The sequence below is a fragment of the Enoplosus armatus genome, chromosome 11 (genome assembly GCF_043641665.1).
Source record: "Enoplosus armatus isolate fEnoArm2 chromosome 11, fEnoArm2.hap1, whole genome shotgun sequence".
Taxonomy (NCBI): domain Eukaryota; kingdom Metazoa; phylum Chordata; class Actinopteri; order Centrarchiformes; family Enoplosidae; genus Enoplosus; species Enoplosus armatus.
Genome location: NC_092190.1, coordinates 21,953,491 through 21,974,806, shown reverse-complemented (window position 1 = coordinate 21,974,806; position 21,316 = coordinate 21,953,491). Strand labels below are relative to the sequence as shown.

General features: G+C 43.5%; 1 protein-coding gene across 1 annotated transcript; it reads right to left on the bottom strand.

The window, feature by feature from the left end:
• Positions 1-2,622: 2,622 nt before the first annotated feature.
• hibch (3-hydroxyisobutyryl-CoA hydrolase) lies at positions 2,623-20,714 on the bottom strand. Its single transcript, XM_070914703.1, has 14 exons — positions 20,611-20,714; positions 20,181-20,223; positions 19,693-19,824; positions 19,113-19,197; positions 18,674-18,754; positions 18,463-18,515; positions 12,287-12,365; positions 6,650-6,795; positions 5,797-5,883; positions 5,579-5,637; positions 5,005-5,086; positions 3,916-4,035; positions 3,755-3,788; positions 2,623-3,597 (listed from the first exon to the last, which is right to left on the bottom strand). Exons 1-14 carry the CDS (start codon positions 20,640-20,642, stop codon positions 3,482-3,484), a joined length of 1,149 nt encoding a protein of 382 aa, XP_070770804.1. The 5' UTR covers positions 20,643-20,714; the 3' UTR covers positions 2,623-3,481.
• Between the last annotated feature and the right edge of the window lie 602 nt (positions 20,715-21,316).

The window sequence follows — 21,316 nt, the reverse complement described above, 5'->3', positions numbered from 1 at the left end:
TTAAACTGCCACACAACAAGAAAAACCAGTAGGAAGCAGTAACCGTAAGGATACTTCAGCACAAGCTGATAAGCCATATGAGCAGCAGCAGGGCGTTCTCTCCACTTGCCTTCTCTTATCGCAGTAGCAGTGTTTCAGTGTTATATAACAGGCCAATAAAACACAGGGGGGGTGTAAGTCATGTACTATTGGGAGGTCTAACTAATATAGAGCCAGTGCCCTGTGAGTTAGAGAAGAGCAGCAGCAAGCTGTATTGTTCCGGTGAGCTGGGCGATGGTTGATCCAAGGGGCTGCCGACCGAGACAGGTTTCACTCTAAAAGTCAACAGAGAAAACACAACTTGCACTAATCCGCGTGGACGGATGAATCCCGCTCCAAACATGCCGCTGAACACACTAAAGATTAGAGATGACACTGCCCTCCACACGCCATATTCCTCGTCCTTAATCTGACGCCGTTTGTTTTGCCTCAGATGAAACGATGACGGCCAGTCTCGCTGCTGAGCCGGGAACTGTTGTTCTGGGAGTGTTGGGATGACTTCAGCGGGACAGGAGAGGGACACGACGTCAGTTTGGTCGGTTCATGCAATTAAAGGTGCACAATTTCTTCACACTTCACATGCTGGAGGATGACTTTTTATGTCCCATGTTTATTTGGAATAGTGACCATGAACTGGGTGTTTGGTAATCTGATGTCAGGCTTTACCGTTGCATCAGTTTTTTGGTTGTTTTTTTTTACAAATTGTGGTATCATTTGTGTTTACACATTCACAAGAGATCCAGTGTTTTCAGCTCTGGCAGAGATCAGGATCTGGCGGTTGTCTGGAAGAAGAGCAGTGAGTTTGGTGTTTCCTTCTTCAGACGGCCGTGAAGGCACTGCATCTGCACCAGAGTTACAGCTCTGATCCAACGTGAGCGCCTGTCTTCATCCAAACATCTGTGTCTTCCAGTTGACGCTTTTCACACTGACTGAAAGGCCGCCAACGCTTCCTTTTGGAAACTGTGATTTGTAGTTTTTAAAGGTCACCCATTTAAAATGATTTTATACCAGCGGGTGTTTCGACAGAGATGCTGCTTTATGGGCCAGACTCTTCCTACGCTTTCTGTGGGATTGATTCATCACAAGACGGACAGATTCCCTGGTTCAAATGATCAATTCATCTATTCTGTATTTATTTTCTGATTCATCGTTTTGTCTATAAAATGTCTGAATATCAGTGGTGATCTATTTCAGTAGCTTGTCTTATTCACCTTCAGTTCACTATCATAAAGTAAATTTTTGGCATTTTTGCTTGAAAAATGACTAAAACTCTTAATCGATTTGCGTAAATTTTGTCAGCCAACTAATTGACCAATCCTTGCAGCTCTTGTTTAAATGTTTAAATGAGTTGCTGAAGGGTTCTTCGGCAGCCAGAGCAACAGTGACAGTCGAACCTGCTAGTTGATTCTCTACACCACAAATCTTGTAAATGCCCTCAGTTTGATTTTAATTTGTTTTAGAAAAAACGATTCCGTCATTCGTTCAGCGTCTCAAGAGGCTCGTTTAATATCAGGTGTTAGCCCACGATTCAAAGCTGTGCCACTAGCCTGAAAGCAAGTCGGCTGATCCAACGGCTCCAACTCCTGTACCCACAATGCCTCTGATGTGTCAGTGTTTTACAACAGAGTGGTGGAGCTGACTTGCTTTAAAGTGAAACACAGTTTGTCTGCTGCCAAATAAGTGAACAACAGCCTCCAGGAAGCAGCTCTGTGAGATGACACGTGTTGGCTTGTGATTATATATCATCATAAAATAACTTTAAATGTGTGACTTTTTGCATATTCCTATAGTACAATATTCATTAAACGTGCAAAACTGTACATACAGTATGTGTAACAACTGACGATGCCAATAAATCAAGATTTATGCCTTCTACCATGATTGAAACGTTTCATCATCTTTTTCTAAATCACTTAGGAAATCGTTTAGTTGGAGTACACGCAGGTGCTTTTCAACATATTGGCGGCACGTAAGGACTCAATGTTTATTTAAAATACTGTACGGGAGTGTGCGGGTGAAAAGTTCAGCTCCATAAAGAACAAAGAGAAGAAGAAATGACTGCCGGCCTTGTTTGGAGAGCAAACGGCGGCCGTAAAACATGAGTTTATCTGCGACGCAGAGAGAAACACTCTGTTTGTTTATGGTCTACAGTACGTGGAGGTCATCCTGTCGGCTTACTGAGCCTCTGTGGAGTCTGGAAGAGCCTCAGGCTGCATGCAGCTGCACTGGTGGTGCTTGATGAATATGACACACAGATTATGAGAGGCTACTTACTGACAGGAGATCTGTCTTATTGAGCCAGACTGCGAGTGTGAAGCAGGTAGCTTAGCTTGGGATTGAAAAACCTTATTCATGTAGTTATTTGTGAGTCTGTGGAGAACTTATTAGACCGGCAGACTGCGGTCTCTAATAATCTAAACATGCGAGACTTCCTGCCAACGCTGCAGGTAGAACAGAGCGGCTCACAACCCGACATGCAATTAAAAGAAACGTGTTTACTTTCCAGCCTTCAGCAGCTTAGTGAGTGCATGCTGATAACAAAGGCACTTTATAAAGACCTGTCAATGTTTCACAAGAGCACTTTATAAGCAGGTCATAAAGGACAAAGATCCTTCTTCACTTAGCAAGAACACACAACATTTTATGTTACAATACCAACTCTGTTTATTGCCCTTTGTTCCAGCATCGATGCCTAATCCGCCCGGTTGTCTCATAAATAATGCAGCTACTGAGGACTCATGTTCAGGGAGGTGATTAGTGAAGTTAAATATAAAAACACGCTGTATCACACACACATTTCAGACTGCTGGGAACCATGTTTGTTTTCTAAAACGCCGTGTCACAATCATGTAAATGCATCCACAGTAAAATACTGATGTAAATCTTGGGAGTGCTGCTTGGATACCTTTTTAATCCACGTTACATCTGAAAAAAATACAGACACACACTAAACACTACTAAAGAGACGTCGTGTTATCGGAGTTAGAACAAGTGAACACGCTGCAGAAACACAGATAATGCTGATCCATGTCACAGCAACAAACACCCACAGGAAATGTAATAAAGCACTCAGTGGTGAGATCATTCCCTCCTCCCATGTCCTCATTGCGGCAGATTCCTTGAATTCGCAGCAGGAGAGAGACTCCACTTCCGCTGCAGAGCAAGTTTACTCCAAACATTTTTCATGTGTGACATACGGGGGCGTCTGTTGGCTGCCTCTTCTGCTACTATTGCATGAATCTGACCTTCTTTTGCTCAGCTGCAGAGGAGCAGCCTGGATCTTCCTGTAAAATGTCACCACAGTATTTAATAGTCCGGAGTCAAACTACTCAGTGTGTGGTTGGATGTGTGCACTAGTCATAGAACAACGGACTCTCTCTCATCCTCTCACAGGGGACAGGAGGCTCGGCGAAGGCTTAGTGGTGCCTGTTTGAAGGTGCCATCAGAAGGTCAGGTCTTTGTCTCCCAGCGAGGAGAAGCACTGGTCCACCGTCTGGTCAGACACCTCCTCCAGAGTGGACGGGTTCCACTTGGGATTCTGGTCCTTGTCAACCAGCACTGGAGACATGCAGAAAACCACCACATAGAAACATACTATTATAAACTAATAACCACTTAATAACATTTAGAACCACTTTCTTTTTCCTTGTACTTTAGCTCGTTATAGCTCTGATGCTACATCCACTCCTGTTGTCCATGCGCTGCGGTGACTTACCGGCTCTTACGCCCTCGTAAAAGTCGCAGCCCCTCTGCAAAACGACAGAAACAACCCCATGAGACGACATCCTGTTACATTACAGCTCGAAGAATCATTTACTGAGTGAAAAGAATGAACATGAAGGCTGACGCTCCAGCTAAGAGTGAGCCTGTTGTTACCATGCAGGCCTGGCTCAGTCGATACTCCATCACCAACACGTCCTGCAGGCTGAGAGATGCCCCCGCCTGCAGCTGCTTGTAGGTGATTTTCAGGGACGTGGGGGACATCCTGGACAGCGTCTGGGAGGGGACACACAGGAAACATTTCTGCGTGAGAGACTCAAACCAGAAAGACGGTGATGGACTGCTTCATGTGCTTTTAGATTTAAAAAAAAAAAAAGATCAAATGAAATCATGAAAACAAGCAAAGCGCCGTGTAACCAAGGAGAAAGTCGGCTATGAATATTTAATACACAAGGCAGAGCAGTGAGTCAGCGGTGTAGTAGTAACTGAGGAAGTGGGTTTAGAATAAATATTTGATGCCAGGAGCTGACCCTCTAACTCACATTTTCATGGTTTGAAAGGATACTGGAAATGTTTGCTAAAGTGAATGAAAGCAGCCGGTTCTTTAATCTGAACTACATTCCAAATGTTACACATAACAAACAGGTAATTGTCAGCCAATGGAGGCTCACGCTAACAGCTGGCTGGTGGTACGGTATTATTAATCCTGGAGTGATCCGGAGGGGGGTCGGGTCTAATCTGGGGCATGTGCACTGTTTCATAAGGTTATGCACGCCTTGCTTCCTTGATCTCATTGGACCATCTGGGTGGAAATGACGTGAAACACAGAGTCAGAGAGAGGAGTCGCCTCCATGAAGAGGACGTTTCAGAATTGGAAACGGAACATTTGTGGAATGAAGCCACCGTGGGCGGATAAGAGCTCTGAAATCTCACAGGAGGGATTTTGGCGCAGCCAACAAGGCACAGGACTAAGACTAACCCCATTAAGTGCTTAAACTGAGGTACCTGCTAATTACCAACATATACTGCTAAAGCCAAATAATTCCCTGGCTCCACTCCAGCACTGTCACTGGGATTTATCTGATGGTAACAGTTCTTTAAAACAGTTTGTGTAACCACAATATCAGGACAGCTGAGGGTGGAAACTGTCCGCAGGCCTCGGCACCAGCGTTGCTACATTTATGTGTTTGGAGAATAAACAAATTACGTCAGCGATTCTGGTGACGCCGCAGGTCACGATCATACCTCCGCTTGTTTGTTAGCGAACTCGGAGCCATCTGCCTTCAGGTTCTGCATGATGCCCTCCATGCTGCTGGAGCTGAACAGCCTGGAGGGAAGGACAGACCGACATGGTTACCTCAACTCACTCATTTCAACTTTAAAGGATCAGGCTGGTAATACTCACATCAACAAAACCCATGAAAAGAGCAAAACTAACAATGAATTGATTAAAATAACAAGAACTTTCTGTGATATATCTCCTATATTCCTCTGGGCCACAGAGCTCCATTGTTGTCCAAAAACTATTAAAAACATCAATGAGCAACACATCCACAACTAAAAATAGTCCCCAACAAATACACCATTTACTGTACTCCTAAAACTACAGAGCGCAGCTGCTTTAGCAGAGCACTGATCAGCCTGTAAAGATGTGCATGTTCAGTAAGGATGAAAGGTGCCACAACAGAACGCGGTTTTGGTCTTTTCATGGCATTTGTTGACAATAACACAATATAGCATATAGCACAGCCGAGATGTTTACCAGCTTGAACCATTCAGATTCTGTTCTTATTTGGGAACAGAGAGATTCAAGGCCTACCTGTCAATATCAGACATGTGCTTGTCCAAGACAAAACCCTTCTCCGAATCCAGACTACTCTGTGGACAGAGAACACACAACACAGACTCAGGCTCTCAGGCTCTCAGGCGTTCCCATGAGAACAGATGCCTGAGGGGCAACACGTTGCCCTTTTGGGTTGTTTTGTGTATTTTAAGTTGAACTTTAGTCGCATGGCTTACATGTGAAAGGATTCTAACCTGGTTCTGGTAGGAATCTAGCACTCTGGAGACGTCTTCAGCAGAGGGAGACTTCAAGTCCACCAGCTCCTTCTCCAGGTCTGAGATCTATTGAAGTAGAAGGTGTGACGTTAAAATGTGCTGGTTTGTCTGCAGTCGACTCTTGATTCTACAGGCCACTAGACTCTTGGTTCTCGCTGAGGAATACACTGTTGGAACAGTGCGAGGGCACTTTGCAATCTGCAATTATAGTTGAATTCAATGAGAAACGAACACATGAATGCATTGCTGTGCAGTAGCCAACATGGCAGCTGCAGACCAGATATAATTTGATCTTTAACAAAGAAAGCTGAAGTTTGTTATTCACCAAGGTGATATATTTTTCCAGCCTTGTTTTTGGTCAAACTCTGCTGTAACAAATGATACAAATAAACTACCCCATCCCCCCCCACCCCCCACTGCTCGTCTGTCCTGAAAATCAAGGTTACAGTCTTAAACAAACTCTGCCGCCCACTGTTCTGACCTCCGGCCAACAGCAAGACAAACACAACCTGCCTCTGGATCAGCCAGCGTATGGTGGCACCTTTAAGCAAGAGTGAGGCACACAGTGACTCAGCGTCCGGCTTTCCAGAGGAGCTTTGACTCTAACCCTGACCCCCCCCCACCACCACGCTCCAGTCCTGCTCTCCGCCCTGCAGCACCACCGTCACTCAAACTCCCACAGTGCACGGCTGTTAAGTGAATATTATGAATTGAAAGAAATATAATGTAAAAATCTGGCTTGTTTGGCTTGTGAAGTGTTTGTCTGCAGTCTTGTATAACATAGGATGCCTGTTTCATATAACAACATATAGTACAACTTGAGTTACCGCACCTTCTTAGACTCCACAAAGTGAGTGGCCACTCCAGCTCTCTGCACGTCACGTCCCTTGAGACGGAAGCCCGTCAAGGCCAGAAAGAGTCCCAACTTGCCCTGGAGCCTCGGCAGGAAGTGGCCACCTCCCACGTCGGGGAAAAGCCCTGTCAAAATAAAAACAGAAAAACAGACTCAATACACGCTGTCCAACTGCCCACCAATAAAACATGGGATTACCACGTGACTGTAGCCGGACCGGTGCTGCACACTGATATCTGATAAAAGCACAATAAAGATATGGCAACCGAGAGCAATCTTTTAAAATCATAAACAAATTGTGACCAACATACATACTAAGCGAGATATTTTACAGCTGATAAATCAACTTGTCAGAGCTGTTTCTACATGACCTTCACTCTAGTTTGGTATTTCTCTACTGCAACTTCTTGTTACTTCAGACAACACACGGATATATCTACACAGCTCTGGCATTAAGAGGTGGCCACGTTTCTCTAAAATGATTATTGACCATCCCACAGATAACAAGTGACTGAGCATGTAAATGACAACATGTTTAGCATCTGTTATTAAATGACATGAAGTACACTTGGGCCAGCATCACACTAGCATCGGCTCACATTAGCCAACTACGGGTGGAACTAACTATTATTGTCAATGTCGTTTAATCGCCGCTTAATCAATGAAGCCTTTTGTCTACAAAACATCAGACGACAAGTGAAACATTCACAGTTTCCTATAGCCCAGGGTGATGTCATCAAATGTTCTGTCAGAAAAACAGTCTCAGACAAGGAAAAACAGCTCATGCTCATATTTGAGATGCTGGAACCATCAAATGTGACATTTGTGCTTGAGAAATGCTTGATTAATTGTATTATTGAAGTAACGGATAAACTAATAGATTAATCAATTAAACGCTGCAGCCAACTACTTTACTGTAGTGTAAAAAAAAAAAAAAAGGTGAGAATGGCACCAGCCCATCTTTCCAGCCCGCCCAGGGATGATTTCTGCACAGCGTGATTAAGTACAGCCATTAACAAAACAATCCAAAAAGCCAAACATGTGGCTTACGAGCATTTATGATTATGAAAGATTTTGTCACAATCCCCTTAATCTGTGCAGATTTTATTTTCTATTTTCAATAATGTTTTCATTCGATTTCAATGTTTGTGACAGGAAATGAGATTCCATTGGTCACAGTTGGTTTTCTGACAGCTTTTGTATCTTGGCATGAGGCTGGGGGGGGGGGGGGTGGGGTGGGGGGGGATTAGATGAGCTGACCTGATTCACGGCTGAAAATGTAATATCATAAATGTGGCAGATTATGGCTGTTGTTCAGTACGTTGGCAGGGCTGGGTTAAATCTGTTAATCCCGCCGCAGAAGGGGTTAACCTCAACGCTTGAGCGTCGGAGGGTGGGAGTGTGTTTGTGTGGGAGAGAGAGAGAGAGAGGAAGGGGTGTGACAGGTGTGTAGTTGAGTTGTGAAGCAAGAAACCATTCTAACTCTAAAAACCCTCGGTGCAGTTGTGGCCTTGGTGCTATCCTGATTTACAAGAATCCTAACACACAACACGTCACAGATCGATCCTGAGGGACTTACTTTACTTTTACTGTATATTTGAGCAATGAGCCCAACGCGACCCTTAAAGGATAAGGCTGGCATTAGTCTACATGTTTCTTCATATAGAAAAGAACACGTCCCATGAAAAGGACCAAAACCAACATGTGTTAGTCCGTCTCCTGATGTCCCTACCACGTCTGTGGCACTCAGCTTCACAAACACATCATTTCATTAACAAAAAGTCTCAGTTCTTTCATAAAACAGCTGGTCATAGCAAACGTTACTCAAACAGGAGTGAACTGTGCATTTCTTGGGGACTATTTTCAGCTGCGCATTGATACATATTTGGTGCTCTAGTGAGGATCAAGTCATTGTTTGTTCTCTTTTCATGATATTTGCTGACAAAACTTGCTTTCTCCTTCAAGTCTAAACCTTTGACACATCTAATAGAAGTATTTTTGCTTAAGCGGTGAGTCCTAATAATTGTGCCACACATTTGCACCTCTCTTTATAGACTCGCCCACTCACCGTTTGGCCCCGCCTTTGAAGGCCGATTGCTGAATTATGAAGTGTTGCGGCTGGTGGTGAAAAGGCGGGCCATTAATAAATCATAGCCAGAGCCCCCTGAAGGGCAGGGGAAGCCCTGACCACATGGCGATCCAGAAAGGGACAATGGCTCCACCCAACCAGTAGGAGTAGCTAATGCAGGCTTCCCACCCCAAACTACAGGAGTACAAGTGTTTAAACTATTTGCACCCCTGATAACGTTGCAGTGTGAGGACACCACACAGCCGTAACAGCTTTCGTATTAAGCTCTTTTCACACTTCCGCCACATTTATTATGTAAATGTGGCGGGTGTTGTTGTGATGACTTTGCTCCTCAGAGTAATGAGGGCACACCGCCGTGCTTGTGCAGAATACATCCTCTGCAATCAGGCCCATGACATCACGCTTTGTTACTCACTAACAGTTACGTCCACACCGAGCAGAAAATAGACAAGTACGACAGACTGTATGTCAACAAGACAAACCTACTGAGTAGTACGCTATTCACTCTTCTTATGTCTCTATGTTACACCTTTAAATTGTGAAGCACTTTGTGGCGTCTGCTCTTGAAAGGTGCAGGATATATATACCTGCTACCTAGTAAATATCTTTAAACGGCCCTGGGTGTTTTCACTTCTGGCTGATTAGACGTCTGCTCAGGAATACTGGTAATAACGTGAGGTCACCAGACTCAATGCACCAATAAGAACGATAAGAGGGAATCTGTCCCACCCTGGCAAGTGCAACAAAGCTCACAGGAGAGCGAGGCTGACGTCAATAAAGTTCAATCAGTACACGCCCATACAGTCCAGAGAGGAGGTCTAATCAGCCAAACACATTTTACTGTGTTCTAGACCAGTATTTCAAGACTTTCCCAGCACTTGAAACTTATAATATTGCCATACTTCAGCCATATTCCACATTGTGACTGCAGTTGCAGTAAAGCCAGCACATGAGAGAGGCTCTTGAGAGGATTCCTCCCCAGGATCAGGGCTAAAATAAGCATGTAGGGTCTCGAAGCAGCTGTGAAAATGCTTGTTCCCTAATGGAAATGGTGCAGTGTCAAGTCCAAGTTTCTTTTTCGCAGAGGGGACGTGCTGATAATGGTGGCGCAGAGGCCTGGAAGCCAAGTGCCTTTAGTGAAAACAATAGTGACAATGTGTGAACACAGCAGCTCTGAAGGGGATTAGACTCCCTGCCTTCTTGCCAAAGTGACTGGAGAGTTTTAAAAGACACCAGGAGATTCTTGCTTTATTTATGAGCATTAATGATGAGACTAAGGATTCGATGTGCTACTTCACCAGGAAGTACCGGACAACACAAGGGAGTATGTGTGTGGATTAGAGGAAGGCCCATCTTGGGACGGGAATTGCAAATTAGCTAAGGCTACAAATGCTGTGGTGTGTCAGCCTGTACAATTGAACTGCCGTCTCATGTCCTCCTACTCTTCACTGTGGCCTCGCCTTTGAGAAAATCCCACACAGACTGCGTCAATAACACCCCTCAGCCTCTTCTCTCAGCTGGACTCACTTCCTCTCCGCTAACAACATCATCTGCATCCACGTGCCGCTCCCGACATCTGAGTCAGAGTCCACCGCACGCCACCACGCAGAGGGAAGCTTCGGCTGAAGATTGATCGCGGAGAACAAGCTTTATGAGTGTGCGTGTCTGTGCGAGTCTTTGTGTGTCAAATAGAGGATGATGTGAGTGTCCTTGAAAGTGTGAGGGAGTGAGTGCACACAGTCAACTTATCAGAAAATGAACAGATGCAGAAAAACGATCAACCCAGCAACGATTCCAACCCAAATATGATATGATATTAAACGGACCATCAAAGATGATCGAGGACCACCTCAACCATCTTCATGACGTGAATACACTGACTGAGAAGTTCACAGGGTCAGTGTGATTAATGCTTTGATCAGTTTTCTGCCAGTAATTCATACACAATTATAGAACTGTGATTAGCCATCTAGATTTAAGTGACAACAAGCTAGTTCATGCCACAACCTCAGCTGTAATTCGTTAGTTGTTAGAGATTTGTTACTAATCTCCTCAGCGCCTCAGGAGAAGGCCATCTGTCTACAAGAGTCAATTAGCTAAAAAGCAAACTATAGCTTAGTGCTCTGGCAATGGCCGTGTACACTCGAGGAACTGGCTCAGACAGGAAAACACCGAGATAAGCTCTTGATGGTTTCTACATGCAGCAAGCCATTAAGTTACTGATAGTATAGTTGTGCTATGTATCGGTTGGTGGTATCAGATCATGCTAATGAAGCTTTGCAACTTTGAAGAACCGTATAGTTGTACAATTTCCCCCCCGGGATCAATAAAGTATTTCTGATTCTGATTCAATAACCATTTCTTCTCCTATTCATTTAAAAGCAGTTTTGCTACAGACCGTCAAAACTTTTTACTCATTCAATTGAAACTGAGAACTATTACGACAGAACCCACACAAAACGCCGGTCTTTTCCTGAGCCATGACCCTCTGGATGATTTGTTTTATTTCTCATCCTCCTAAAAGGGCCGGACGCAATAAGTGTGTATTTGGGAAGCCTGCTGTTCTGTCATCATGGCTTCATATGCATTTATATTGCCATTATCAGCCTCTCACATATTGTTTAAATCATCAACAAGAATATTAATTGATATGAATCATTATATCAATCCATATCAGAATATGGAACATGTAAAATACAGTAATCAAACTCACGTCTGGTGCAATAAACCTTCAATAATGACTTTTGTTGCAGAATTTTATAATAATAATAATAATAATAATGTAAAATGATGATATCAAGAAGACACAATACCACTGAGAGTCTACAACCAACATATCAGAGGACACATGGACCAGTTTTCTGCTTAGGAAGAGGCAAAGACCATCGGGTGCACATGCCTGCTTGGTATTTTTAGCCACACCAGTGGAATGGCTCCAGGCAGGCTATGTCACTTGGTCGGGTCCAACACTTTGGTCTAGACTGCAATATCTTGACAAACACCGGGTCGCTATTCAATTCTGTACAGACATTTGTGGTCCGCAGAGTCCTATTTACTTTGAATCTGATGAAAGTGAATCTTGCCTCCGTGTTTGGTTTAGATATTCGTGTTTCCAACAGGAGGAACTGTTAACTTTGGTTATCCCTGTACTTTTCATCCAGCGCCATCATCAGATCAAAACGAATGACCCTCCCAGTAGCCTGAGCTGTGTAATGTAATGATTAGCACTAATTAGGAAATGAAACACTCTTGTTTTCTGGTCATTTTAGCAGCGAATCTATCCCATCGTATGCTGCGCTGAATACGACTCATCGATCCCTCGGCGTATTCTTTCCCAGCTTCCCATGCAGACAGACCTCGTGTCTATGAATGCATATGAATTGGATCCAGCTGGGTCTGCAACTGAGATCACTGCTCCTACATAATTAATGGTCTAGATACCCGCTCACGCTGATGTGGGCCAACCAGTGCCCCGCCCCAGCCCTCCCTCGAGGAAGACAGGAACCAGTGCAGCTGGACAGTCTTACCAATGGCAGTCTCTGGCATGGCAAACAGCGTCTTCTCAGTGGCCACTCGAAACCGTCCGTGAACTGACAGACCTACGCCCTGCGGGTGGAGGAGAGCAAAGGTTACTAAAAAAAAAAAAATTAAAAATCAATGCTGTGAAGAAAAGAGGAGGGAAGAGAGTCCCAGGCGGGGCAAAGAGACTACACAGAGGCACGGAGAAAACATTGATAACTGTCACCTCCACAGAGACGCACTGAAGTTTCAGATGGAAAATGCTGACTGGAAAAAAAAGTAAAAAAAAAAGCAAACCAGGCCGACCCTGGCTGTGTGTGTGTGTGTGTGTGTGTGTGTGTGTGTGTGTGTGCATGTTTGTGTGCATGTGTGTGTGCGTGTGTGTGGTTCCCAGCAGAGAGAGAGGTGAAGGCTAATGAGCAGTGGCCAGAGGACACTTCCAGCACAGTTAGGACTCTATGAGTGTGTCAGATTATAAGGTTACCATGGAAACAACATCCCCTTGCATACACCACCGACTTATAGGCACAAACCAATGTAGACAGGTGCATTGTACTGCCTGACAGGTGAATGATTTAAACTTCAGCCATCTTTTTAAAGGGTGAAAAGGCCTGACGACAGTCTCCGACAGCGCAGAGCTTTCTTAATGACAATCGTGCAAAACGAATAATTCATTCACTTGTATTCATGCAGGAAACAAGAAGACTGAGTCCTAACACCCTGCTGAGGAGACGATGGCAAAACACAGGGTGAATCAATAAAAGTATTCAATTACATTTACAATGTGGGTGTCATCAAAATAAAAATAAAGTCATAAAGCAAGAGACGCTGTACTCGGCTCAAGATAAAAAGAGATGATGGATTCTGTCCCGTCTCTGGAGGGGATGTGATCCGGCAGTAGAAAGTAATCACATTACTTCACTGACCTTCAGTCTTCTGCAAGATTTCTTATTAATCAAGTAATCATTCACCCACAGGGGGAAATGTTCAGATTGAACCCCTGACTGTACCGAGGAGCGAGGTCATTTACCGTTCAGGTCAGAGAAAAATCCAATATGTCGCCGACTGACTGGTGATTAATGACTGTGGAAGGTCATCAGGTAAACCCCCCTGAGGGGTCACATCCACACCAACTGGAGGCTGGAGTGATACTATTCATTTCTTTTAAAGAATTCAACTTGTGCCAACTGAATTTCACATATGCCGAGAGATATTTCTCTAATAAGTGACCTTCAGGGCCATTTGAGGTGTCGCGTCAACAGCTTTTATAGCGGCAGTCTGTGAGGAAAGGGCTTTAAAAAGGAGTAGTGTGACATTTTGGAAAATATGCTTAATTGCTGTCTTGCCGAGAGTTAGATGAGAGAATGGGTATCACACACAGCGGACGGTTAGCTTAGCATAAAGACCGGAAACTGGGGGAAAACAGTTGTGGCTGTATCCAAAGGTTAAGAAACACTCATTCCAGCACATCTAAAGCTCACTAATTAATACTTTTTATTATATTTGTATAATCCGTACAAAACGGCTGTGGAGGGCAGCTGCATTAAGGAAAGGGTATAAATAAACAGGTGCCCTGTGGTAGCAACTGCCAGAAGCAACAGTATCACCACAGTATCACGATTCTTCAGCGGAACAGATGAAACCAGCAGAAGAACAACACAACTGATGTGAGTCAACTCAAGCGATACGATGGAAAATTATTGTGTGTTTTATCCTTGAGTCCATGATAATAGTGAAATATGCCCGTCAGAATCTCTCAGAGCCCAAGGTGATGTCTTCAAAATGCTTGTTTTGTTGTTTGACTCCAAAACTCAAAAACATTCAATAGATAAACAGCAAACCCTCACATCTGAGAAGCTGAAAGCAGCAAATTGATTAGTTACAGATGCGGGTTTACTTACAGTCAAACCTACTGACTGTGACCTGAAGCTGCAGATCAATAACACAATCTGAAACATAGGACACTGTACAGATAAATAAGGGACGCCACCTGCTGAGCGCTGAATCACTGCCACACAACAAGTCGTGACTGAGACTGCAGTGGACAACCTGCCCTCACCTTGCTCTTAGCGAACAGCTAAAAAAGAGACGAGTACAGAGCCAGAGGGGCAGTGCTGCAGGGTTTGCCTTCAGACTGTGTGACAAATGACCACAGAGGATTAAAAATATCTGATCACTGGAGACTAAACAGACCTCTGCCAAGAGTAGCTGCTCTTCTCACGGAGCCAGATCCCAGCACAGAAAAAAAGACAAAAGAGACAGACGGAGACTTCTGTCAGCTCAGGACACGAGTTATATGATGATGACTGCGCTCCGTCAACACGTCGGCACCTAGGCTCGGGGAAAAGATGGCCACTGGGTTCACTTTCTCACAAGTCAGCTTCGCTTTGAAGACTGGAAACAGGAAAAGATATTCATTTCAGCGTAATCTGTGTAACTCTAGTGTGTCCAAAATGACCAATATACTGTATACAGTAAATATACAAATAAAAATCAACTTGTGGTTTTAAGATGTTTCCCAGTGATAGTGGACATTCTAAAAAAAAAAAAGCTATAATGAAATAAAAATAACACCCAATAAACTGTAACTATGAAAATAAAGACACATTTCATAATAATGAATCGGGTTTTAATAAGGTACTGCATGATATATATTGTAGGGGTCCAAATGTGTAAGCTACCATTTTAGCAAAACATCCTCTTGTCTTCGTCTATTATTAGACACTGGGTGAGTCATGTAAAATGGAGTGCACTTGAAAGATAAGATAAACGAACTTTGTGCATCACAGCAGCCATTCCCTCCGAAGTGTAGGAAATAAAACGACCACGGGGAAGTCGAATGTTTGCGGCGAGAGAAAGGCGGAGAAAAAGAATAAACAGTCCTCTTGGAAGGATCGTCGGATGCATCCGGAGGAAGGAGGGGCCGTTTAATCTCACGTTACCCCGAAGTTTCACCATAAAAGTAGTGGAAGATTGTTACGTGCCGGCGTGGCACCGCCGAGCACCATATAAGAGCACGTCTCCACGATCCTGCTGTAAACAATGGAAATGTGCAAAAGTGTGCAGACGAGCGTGTTTATAGCTCATGCTTACAAACAGAATGGGCTGCAAAATTTACAACCTGGCCGGGACCGTTTACACTGGCTAAGACTACGGAGGCTTCATGAAGTCCTCATTGTGATATCTGGTTTATAATATTATCATTTTGCAGAGGAATCAAGTTTTGCAAACTTGCAAGTGACGCTGCGTATGAGAGTGGAAATGTGTGTACGAATGATGGATGATGCAGAGGCCTTCCAGTCGGTGTGACAGATAAAAGTTTGAAACACTTAAAGAGAAAGTGACGTCTGTTTGAAAATGCACAACAGCTACTTTCCACATCGCTCTTTGCACAAAGTATTCACTTTCAAAACAAGCCCTGAACAGGCTTTGAAAGATGAGAGCCTTAATGCAGGGATCAAAATCTGCCCCGAGGTCTCTTTTGGCTCTCTCTCTCTCTCTCTCTCTCCCGTCTTCTCATTAGATGACGTGGACATTAGCAAACAAGAAGCTCTGTTCTCCGGGGGAAAGAGATTACAGTCATGCAGCTCCAGACAAATATCCGTCAACTGGGCAGCAGCAGCAGCCCTGTTACAAACAGCGTGTTCCCAATGTGACTGTGTAAATGTTTGAAAACGCAAAGCACAGCAGACACGGATCAATAGCACTTCAGCATTCATAAGCCTTCATTCTTTTACACATGCAGAGCAGTAAAGGGTCTGCGTGAGATGACATCACACTGATGTAACAGACAGTGTGTGTGTGTGTGTGTGTGTGTGTGTGTTCTTTGACCTGCTAATGACATGCCTTTACTCCCCGGTGGTTTGTTATCACTAACGCAAGAATGCTCGTTCGACGTGGGAGTTCTGCCCTGAGCTCAGTGCAGATCTGGGAACGGGGACTCTGTTTGCTCTTGGACTTCTCCATATATAGAACGAGCCTGTTTTCAGCCACTACGAAACATTAAACAGCGATCACCCGGAGGACGGTCTGCGTCAACATTAGCGTCTTCTCTGTAGTGGCACGACAGATGGGAGAGTTGCACTTCAAATCACTTTATTATCCCGGTGAAAAAGCCAATGATTTGACAAACATCACAGCGGGGATGATGAACGGAGGCACCGCATCATACATCAGAAGCAAGCACTCAGCTGCCCCTTACTGCACCACGTCACCCTACATTGTGTCTTCAGTGTTGTTCTGACAAATAAATTACAGCTTACGTCTCTCTTGGAAAGGACAATGGTAAGTGCGGGTGTCATCATCATCATCATCATCATGGCTGTCTAAACATGGCTGAAAAACAAGCAAACAATTGCTTGAGGATTTCTCAATGTAAAATGTTTACTACAAACAAACAGAGGCTGACGTGTCTTTTTGTGTGTTCTTTCATTTTTCTGTATTGGCAGCCCATCGAACTAACTGATCAATTGTTATGAAAATTGACACATTGACACAGGTCAGGTGACTTGAACCAAGTGGACTATTTTTGATCATTAAACCCGTGCAAGCCAGACTGCTTTAAACTTGAGCATTGTACGTGACCTGCCCAGCACCACGTGGCAGGAGGACAAAGTCACAACTAGCTGATTAACTTGGTCGTGCATTTAGTAGCTCAAGAAACACAGATTTTTCTCAGGAGTTGGTGGAGACCAAACCAGAGCTAAAAGAAGAGTTTTTCGCCACCTGACTTACACACAGGCAATAGTTTGCTAATATGAGATGATAATATGTCAGTGTTGTGTATCCAGTTTGTTCCGCCGCCCCAAGTGGCAAAAACACAATTGTTTTTAAGACAAAGCATTGTTTTAAAATGAGTGTAATCTATGGACAGTCTTTGTATACTACATGTTCATACTGATGCACCTTTTCATAGAACTAGGAGCTTGTGAAAGGGGAGGGGGCAGCGGTTGGTAAAAGGTTAGCATCCATTTTCCACCTGACAGACATTCAACACAACACCAACAAACTTATTTTATCAGTCAGTTTGTTTCAGTTCCTTTTGTGCAGAGCCATGGTCTCCAAAAACATTCACTACTTCACCCTTGAGTTTCTTCAGAAAGTGCACGGCCCCCCTGATTCCCTCTGCTTGAGAGAATTGAGCAGTCGGTGTGCCAGACGATCATGCCTTCAACAACCTGCAACCTTCCTGTCCTTCCAATCCAATCACACCAATCCTTAAAATTAACCAAAAGCCCCTTATGTGCACACACAGCGTGCAGTCAAAGTGTACACACACGACGTATAAAGCAGCAGTCAAACAAGACAAAAACGCCTCCTCACCTCTCTCAACATAGCCCCCCCCCCGCCACCCAAAAAAAACAATAAAGACCTGAGCCACCTGATCGACATATTGATTTGTGCCACATGCTGCTGTAAAATACTCCTAAAGAGAGTTCAGGAGTACCAGAGTGTATAGCGCTCCCTCATGGCCAGTATTTACAACAGTGGGGCTCAATGTTGTGCAAAAGGGCTTGTTAGGTCCTCACATATCTGTGCTCCACAGGGACACTCACACACAGAGACATGATGAGTAATGATGACCCAGTAGATTCTGGTGGCTGTGAGCGACCTCGGTGGCGCCTCAGGAGTAATATCACTGTCAAGGTCATGAGATGGAAAAAAGAGCAGACTCATCCAAAAGGCCAGACATCCTTTCTGACCAGGTGAGTTAAACAGTATTAACACATTACAGACCTTTGCGATGAAACTCATTCCTGATAAATGAGCGTTTGTGCCGTCTGAATTATGTCCCCTCATGATTATTGTGGGACAAAGGTACAAGTTCAAATTCCATCCATATCTGACACCTGGAGGGGAAAAAAACCAGTGGCAGCAACAATGCTTTGTCACTTTATATTTCGTCCAATCAGAGGCCACCTTGCCCCTGGCATCAGGTGAAGGTGGCAGATAGTTCTCTACTGACACCTATAGGCAAATTTGAATATCACACCTCATAGAGAGAGCAACGCTTTTCACTCAACAAGGAACCAAAACTGCCAAAAGAAAAAGAACAAAGGAATCCTTGATGCTCAGCGCTAGGATGGAAATGAAGTAATATAATAATATGCAACCATCCAGAAAGAAACTGTGTAAGGTTAACGGGTTTACCCACATTTATAATACAAACAAGAAATGGACTCACCCCTCCCATTGTTATTCCATCAATAAGGGCGATATACGGTTTCCTGCACGTTCCTTGGAAGAGAAAATAAAACGTGTAAAAATGAAGGAAAACTTTAAACATGTAAACTGATGATTGGAAATGTATCAAGTGAGACCAAACATCAGTGTGTGCCCATACACGACAGGTAGAATTGATCATACAGGTGTATTATCATTGTAACGCTGCTTACCAGTAGCATTGTTGAGAATGTATTCCTCACGGAATAAGTCCTCTGCGAGAGAGCCCCCAACTTTCCCTGCTTCTGTGATCGCTGAGAGGAGAAAACAGGTCAACACAGTAATGAAGCAACATCTTTTAGCTACAGTCACGCCATTGCACATAAAAGCTGCCCCAGACCCTCGCCCCAGTTTGTGTCTCTCATACATTCAGATCGCAAAGGGGTGTTTTTGGCTTCCATCTTTGTTTTGATTCAGACACAAATCTTCTCTTATCACACAAAGGCGTAAGTGTTTTAAAACGGCATTCTGGGTTTTTCCAAACATTGCGGTTTAATTATCTTTTAGAGAAACTTATGGCCACCTCTGTGGAGGCTGAAATGTATGCCAATACATGAGAGGCCCAAACTGGGGCTACACCCCAGCGATTAAACCTGCCAGCCCACTGCTTACCTCTGATGTCTCCACCAGCACAAAAGGCTTTCCCACCTGCTCCTTTGATGATTATAATGTCAGTCTCATTGTCATTTTCCCATTTCTACAACCACAGAAGTAAAAAAAAAAAAATAGAGTTAAATAAATGTTTCATGTGTCACTAAGATTAAACAACACCATAAAAACAACTTAATATTGAGACCTTAAACACAACACCATCAGAACTTGTGGTACGCTGGATGAAGAATGTGAAGAATGGGGTCTGTGAGGATGTGGCCTTCAGAGGACCTCCAGGCTTGCTGGCAAGTGTGGCACACCGTGGATTTTGGGATATTTAAGACCACAAATGATGTGTTCACCAAATTCCAGCAAAAAGTTTATTTGATGAGAGGAATGATTGTATTATTAGAAATATTTTTGTGTCCTCTGGTATCCGATTACATCGAACCCAATGATTGTTTTTCCAGGAAGTTAAAGTTATTTAACTAAGTGAGATACCTGCAGCCATTTACGATCAGTAACGTACGACACTTGACACACTGGAGGGCCTTGACATTTGCCCCAGTTGTAGTTTGCATTAACCAAGCTGTCCACGCACCTTGAGCTGGGGGTAGATCTGCCGGATCATGGTCAGGTTGAGGGCGTTCAGGACTTTGGGTCTGTTCATGGTGATCACACCTGCGCTGCCCACTTTCTCCAGAAGAACCTCTGGCTCCACCTGACTCGACATCTGATCCAAAATAGAGACAGCAGGACAACAAACATACTTTACAACAGTATGATCACTTTGGCAGCCTATACGAAAGACTTTGACAGAAACTTAATGTCACTGATGACGTGGAATCACTTTAATAACTGAAATGAAAATACAACAATATTTACATGGCTGATACGAGTTAAAAAGCAATATCAATAATAATAATTAAATAATAACTTTTAAATTCTGCTGCCAATATTTGGCTGACGGAGACACTTTGTTAGTCGATTGTGCCTCAAGATTGACATGTTGTAAACACTTTCCATTACTGGAAACCTACACTGGCTATAATACTGTATAATGCAGGTACATGAGAGGGGCTTGCTCACCATGTGGCCCTGGATTCGCTGCAGTCTGCAGAGGGACCTCAGTCTGGAGGAGACAGCAAGGAAAGAGTTAGTGGCGAACATTAATAACTATATATTACAGGCTGGGGACACACAGCATCTGAAAACATCTGATTTCACAAATTCACAAATTCAGGATCAATTAGTTAACGGCCAAGTTCAAAGTCAAATCAACACAACCAGACTCCCTGTAAGTTCAGCCATTTTCTATCACAACATTATTCCATATATATATATATATATATATATACATACAGTAGCTAGTATCCTAGTGACTTACTTCAACCTGAATCCAGCATGTCTGACATTTTATAACAAGCGACACAATGTGATATAGCTCGGGAGTGTCAGGACAACAAACCCCCGACTACACTGTGTAGCTTCGTTAGAAACACCATCACTTGCCACATACCTGTAAGCAGACGTCAAAACGGTTAAGGACATTATTATGTTTGACTTCTGTCGTCTGGCCAGAGGCTGCACTTTCAGCTACAGCTTTCCCTGCTCTTTCCTCTGTAGTTTCTGCGTTTACTTCCGGAAAGAGTTACGGAGCGGCCCCTGATTGGCTGGCGCTGTGACGTAACGGTGGGCGTACGCACCACCGAGCGAGATTCAGCCCGCGTTGTGTTTCTGCCACACTGCCACCTACTGCGGAGAGGAGGTACGCTCACTCACCTCTGAGTTTACATTTCTTTATTACATTGATCAAATATATATATATATATATATATATATATATATATATATATATATATATATATATATAAAGTGCACAAATATTTTAGAAATCTGTCAAAAACTTGAACTAAGAATTGTATCGTTACTTATTAGGCAAATAACAAACTGGAGCAACTAAATAGTCCTTATTCACATATATTAACCAAAAATCTTAATATTTTCCTTTGGCCCTGATAACAGCTTGCATTCTTGCAACCACAAAATACATTTTTCTGTTCAGGAATGCAAGTAAATAACAATCAATCAAAAAATAATAATGTGCTTTACTATTTTTTTTCTGCTTTTTTATAAAACATTCATGGATAACAACAATAATTATATTTTAGCATTAAAGATATCATTTTCATTAAAGAGCTTGGCTTGCACATACTGGTGGATTA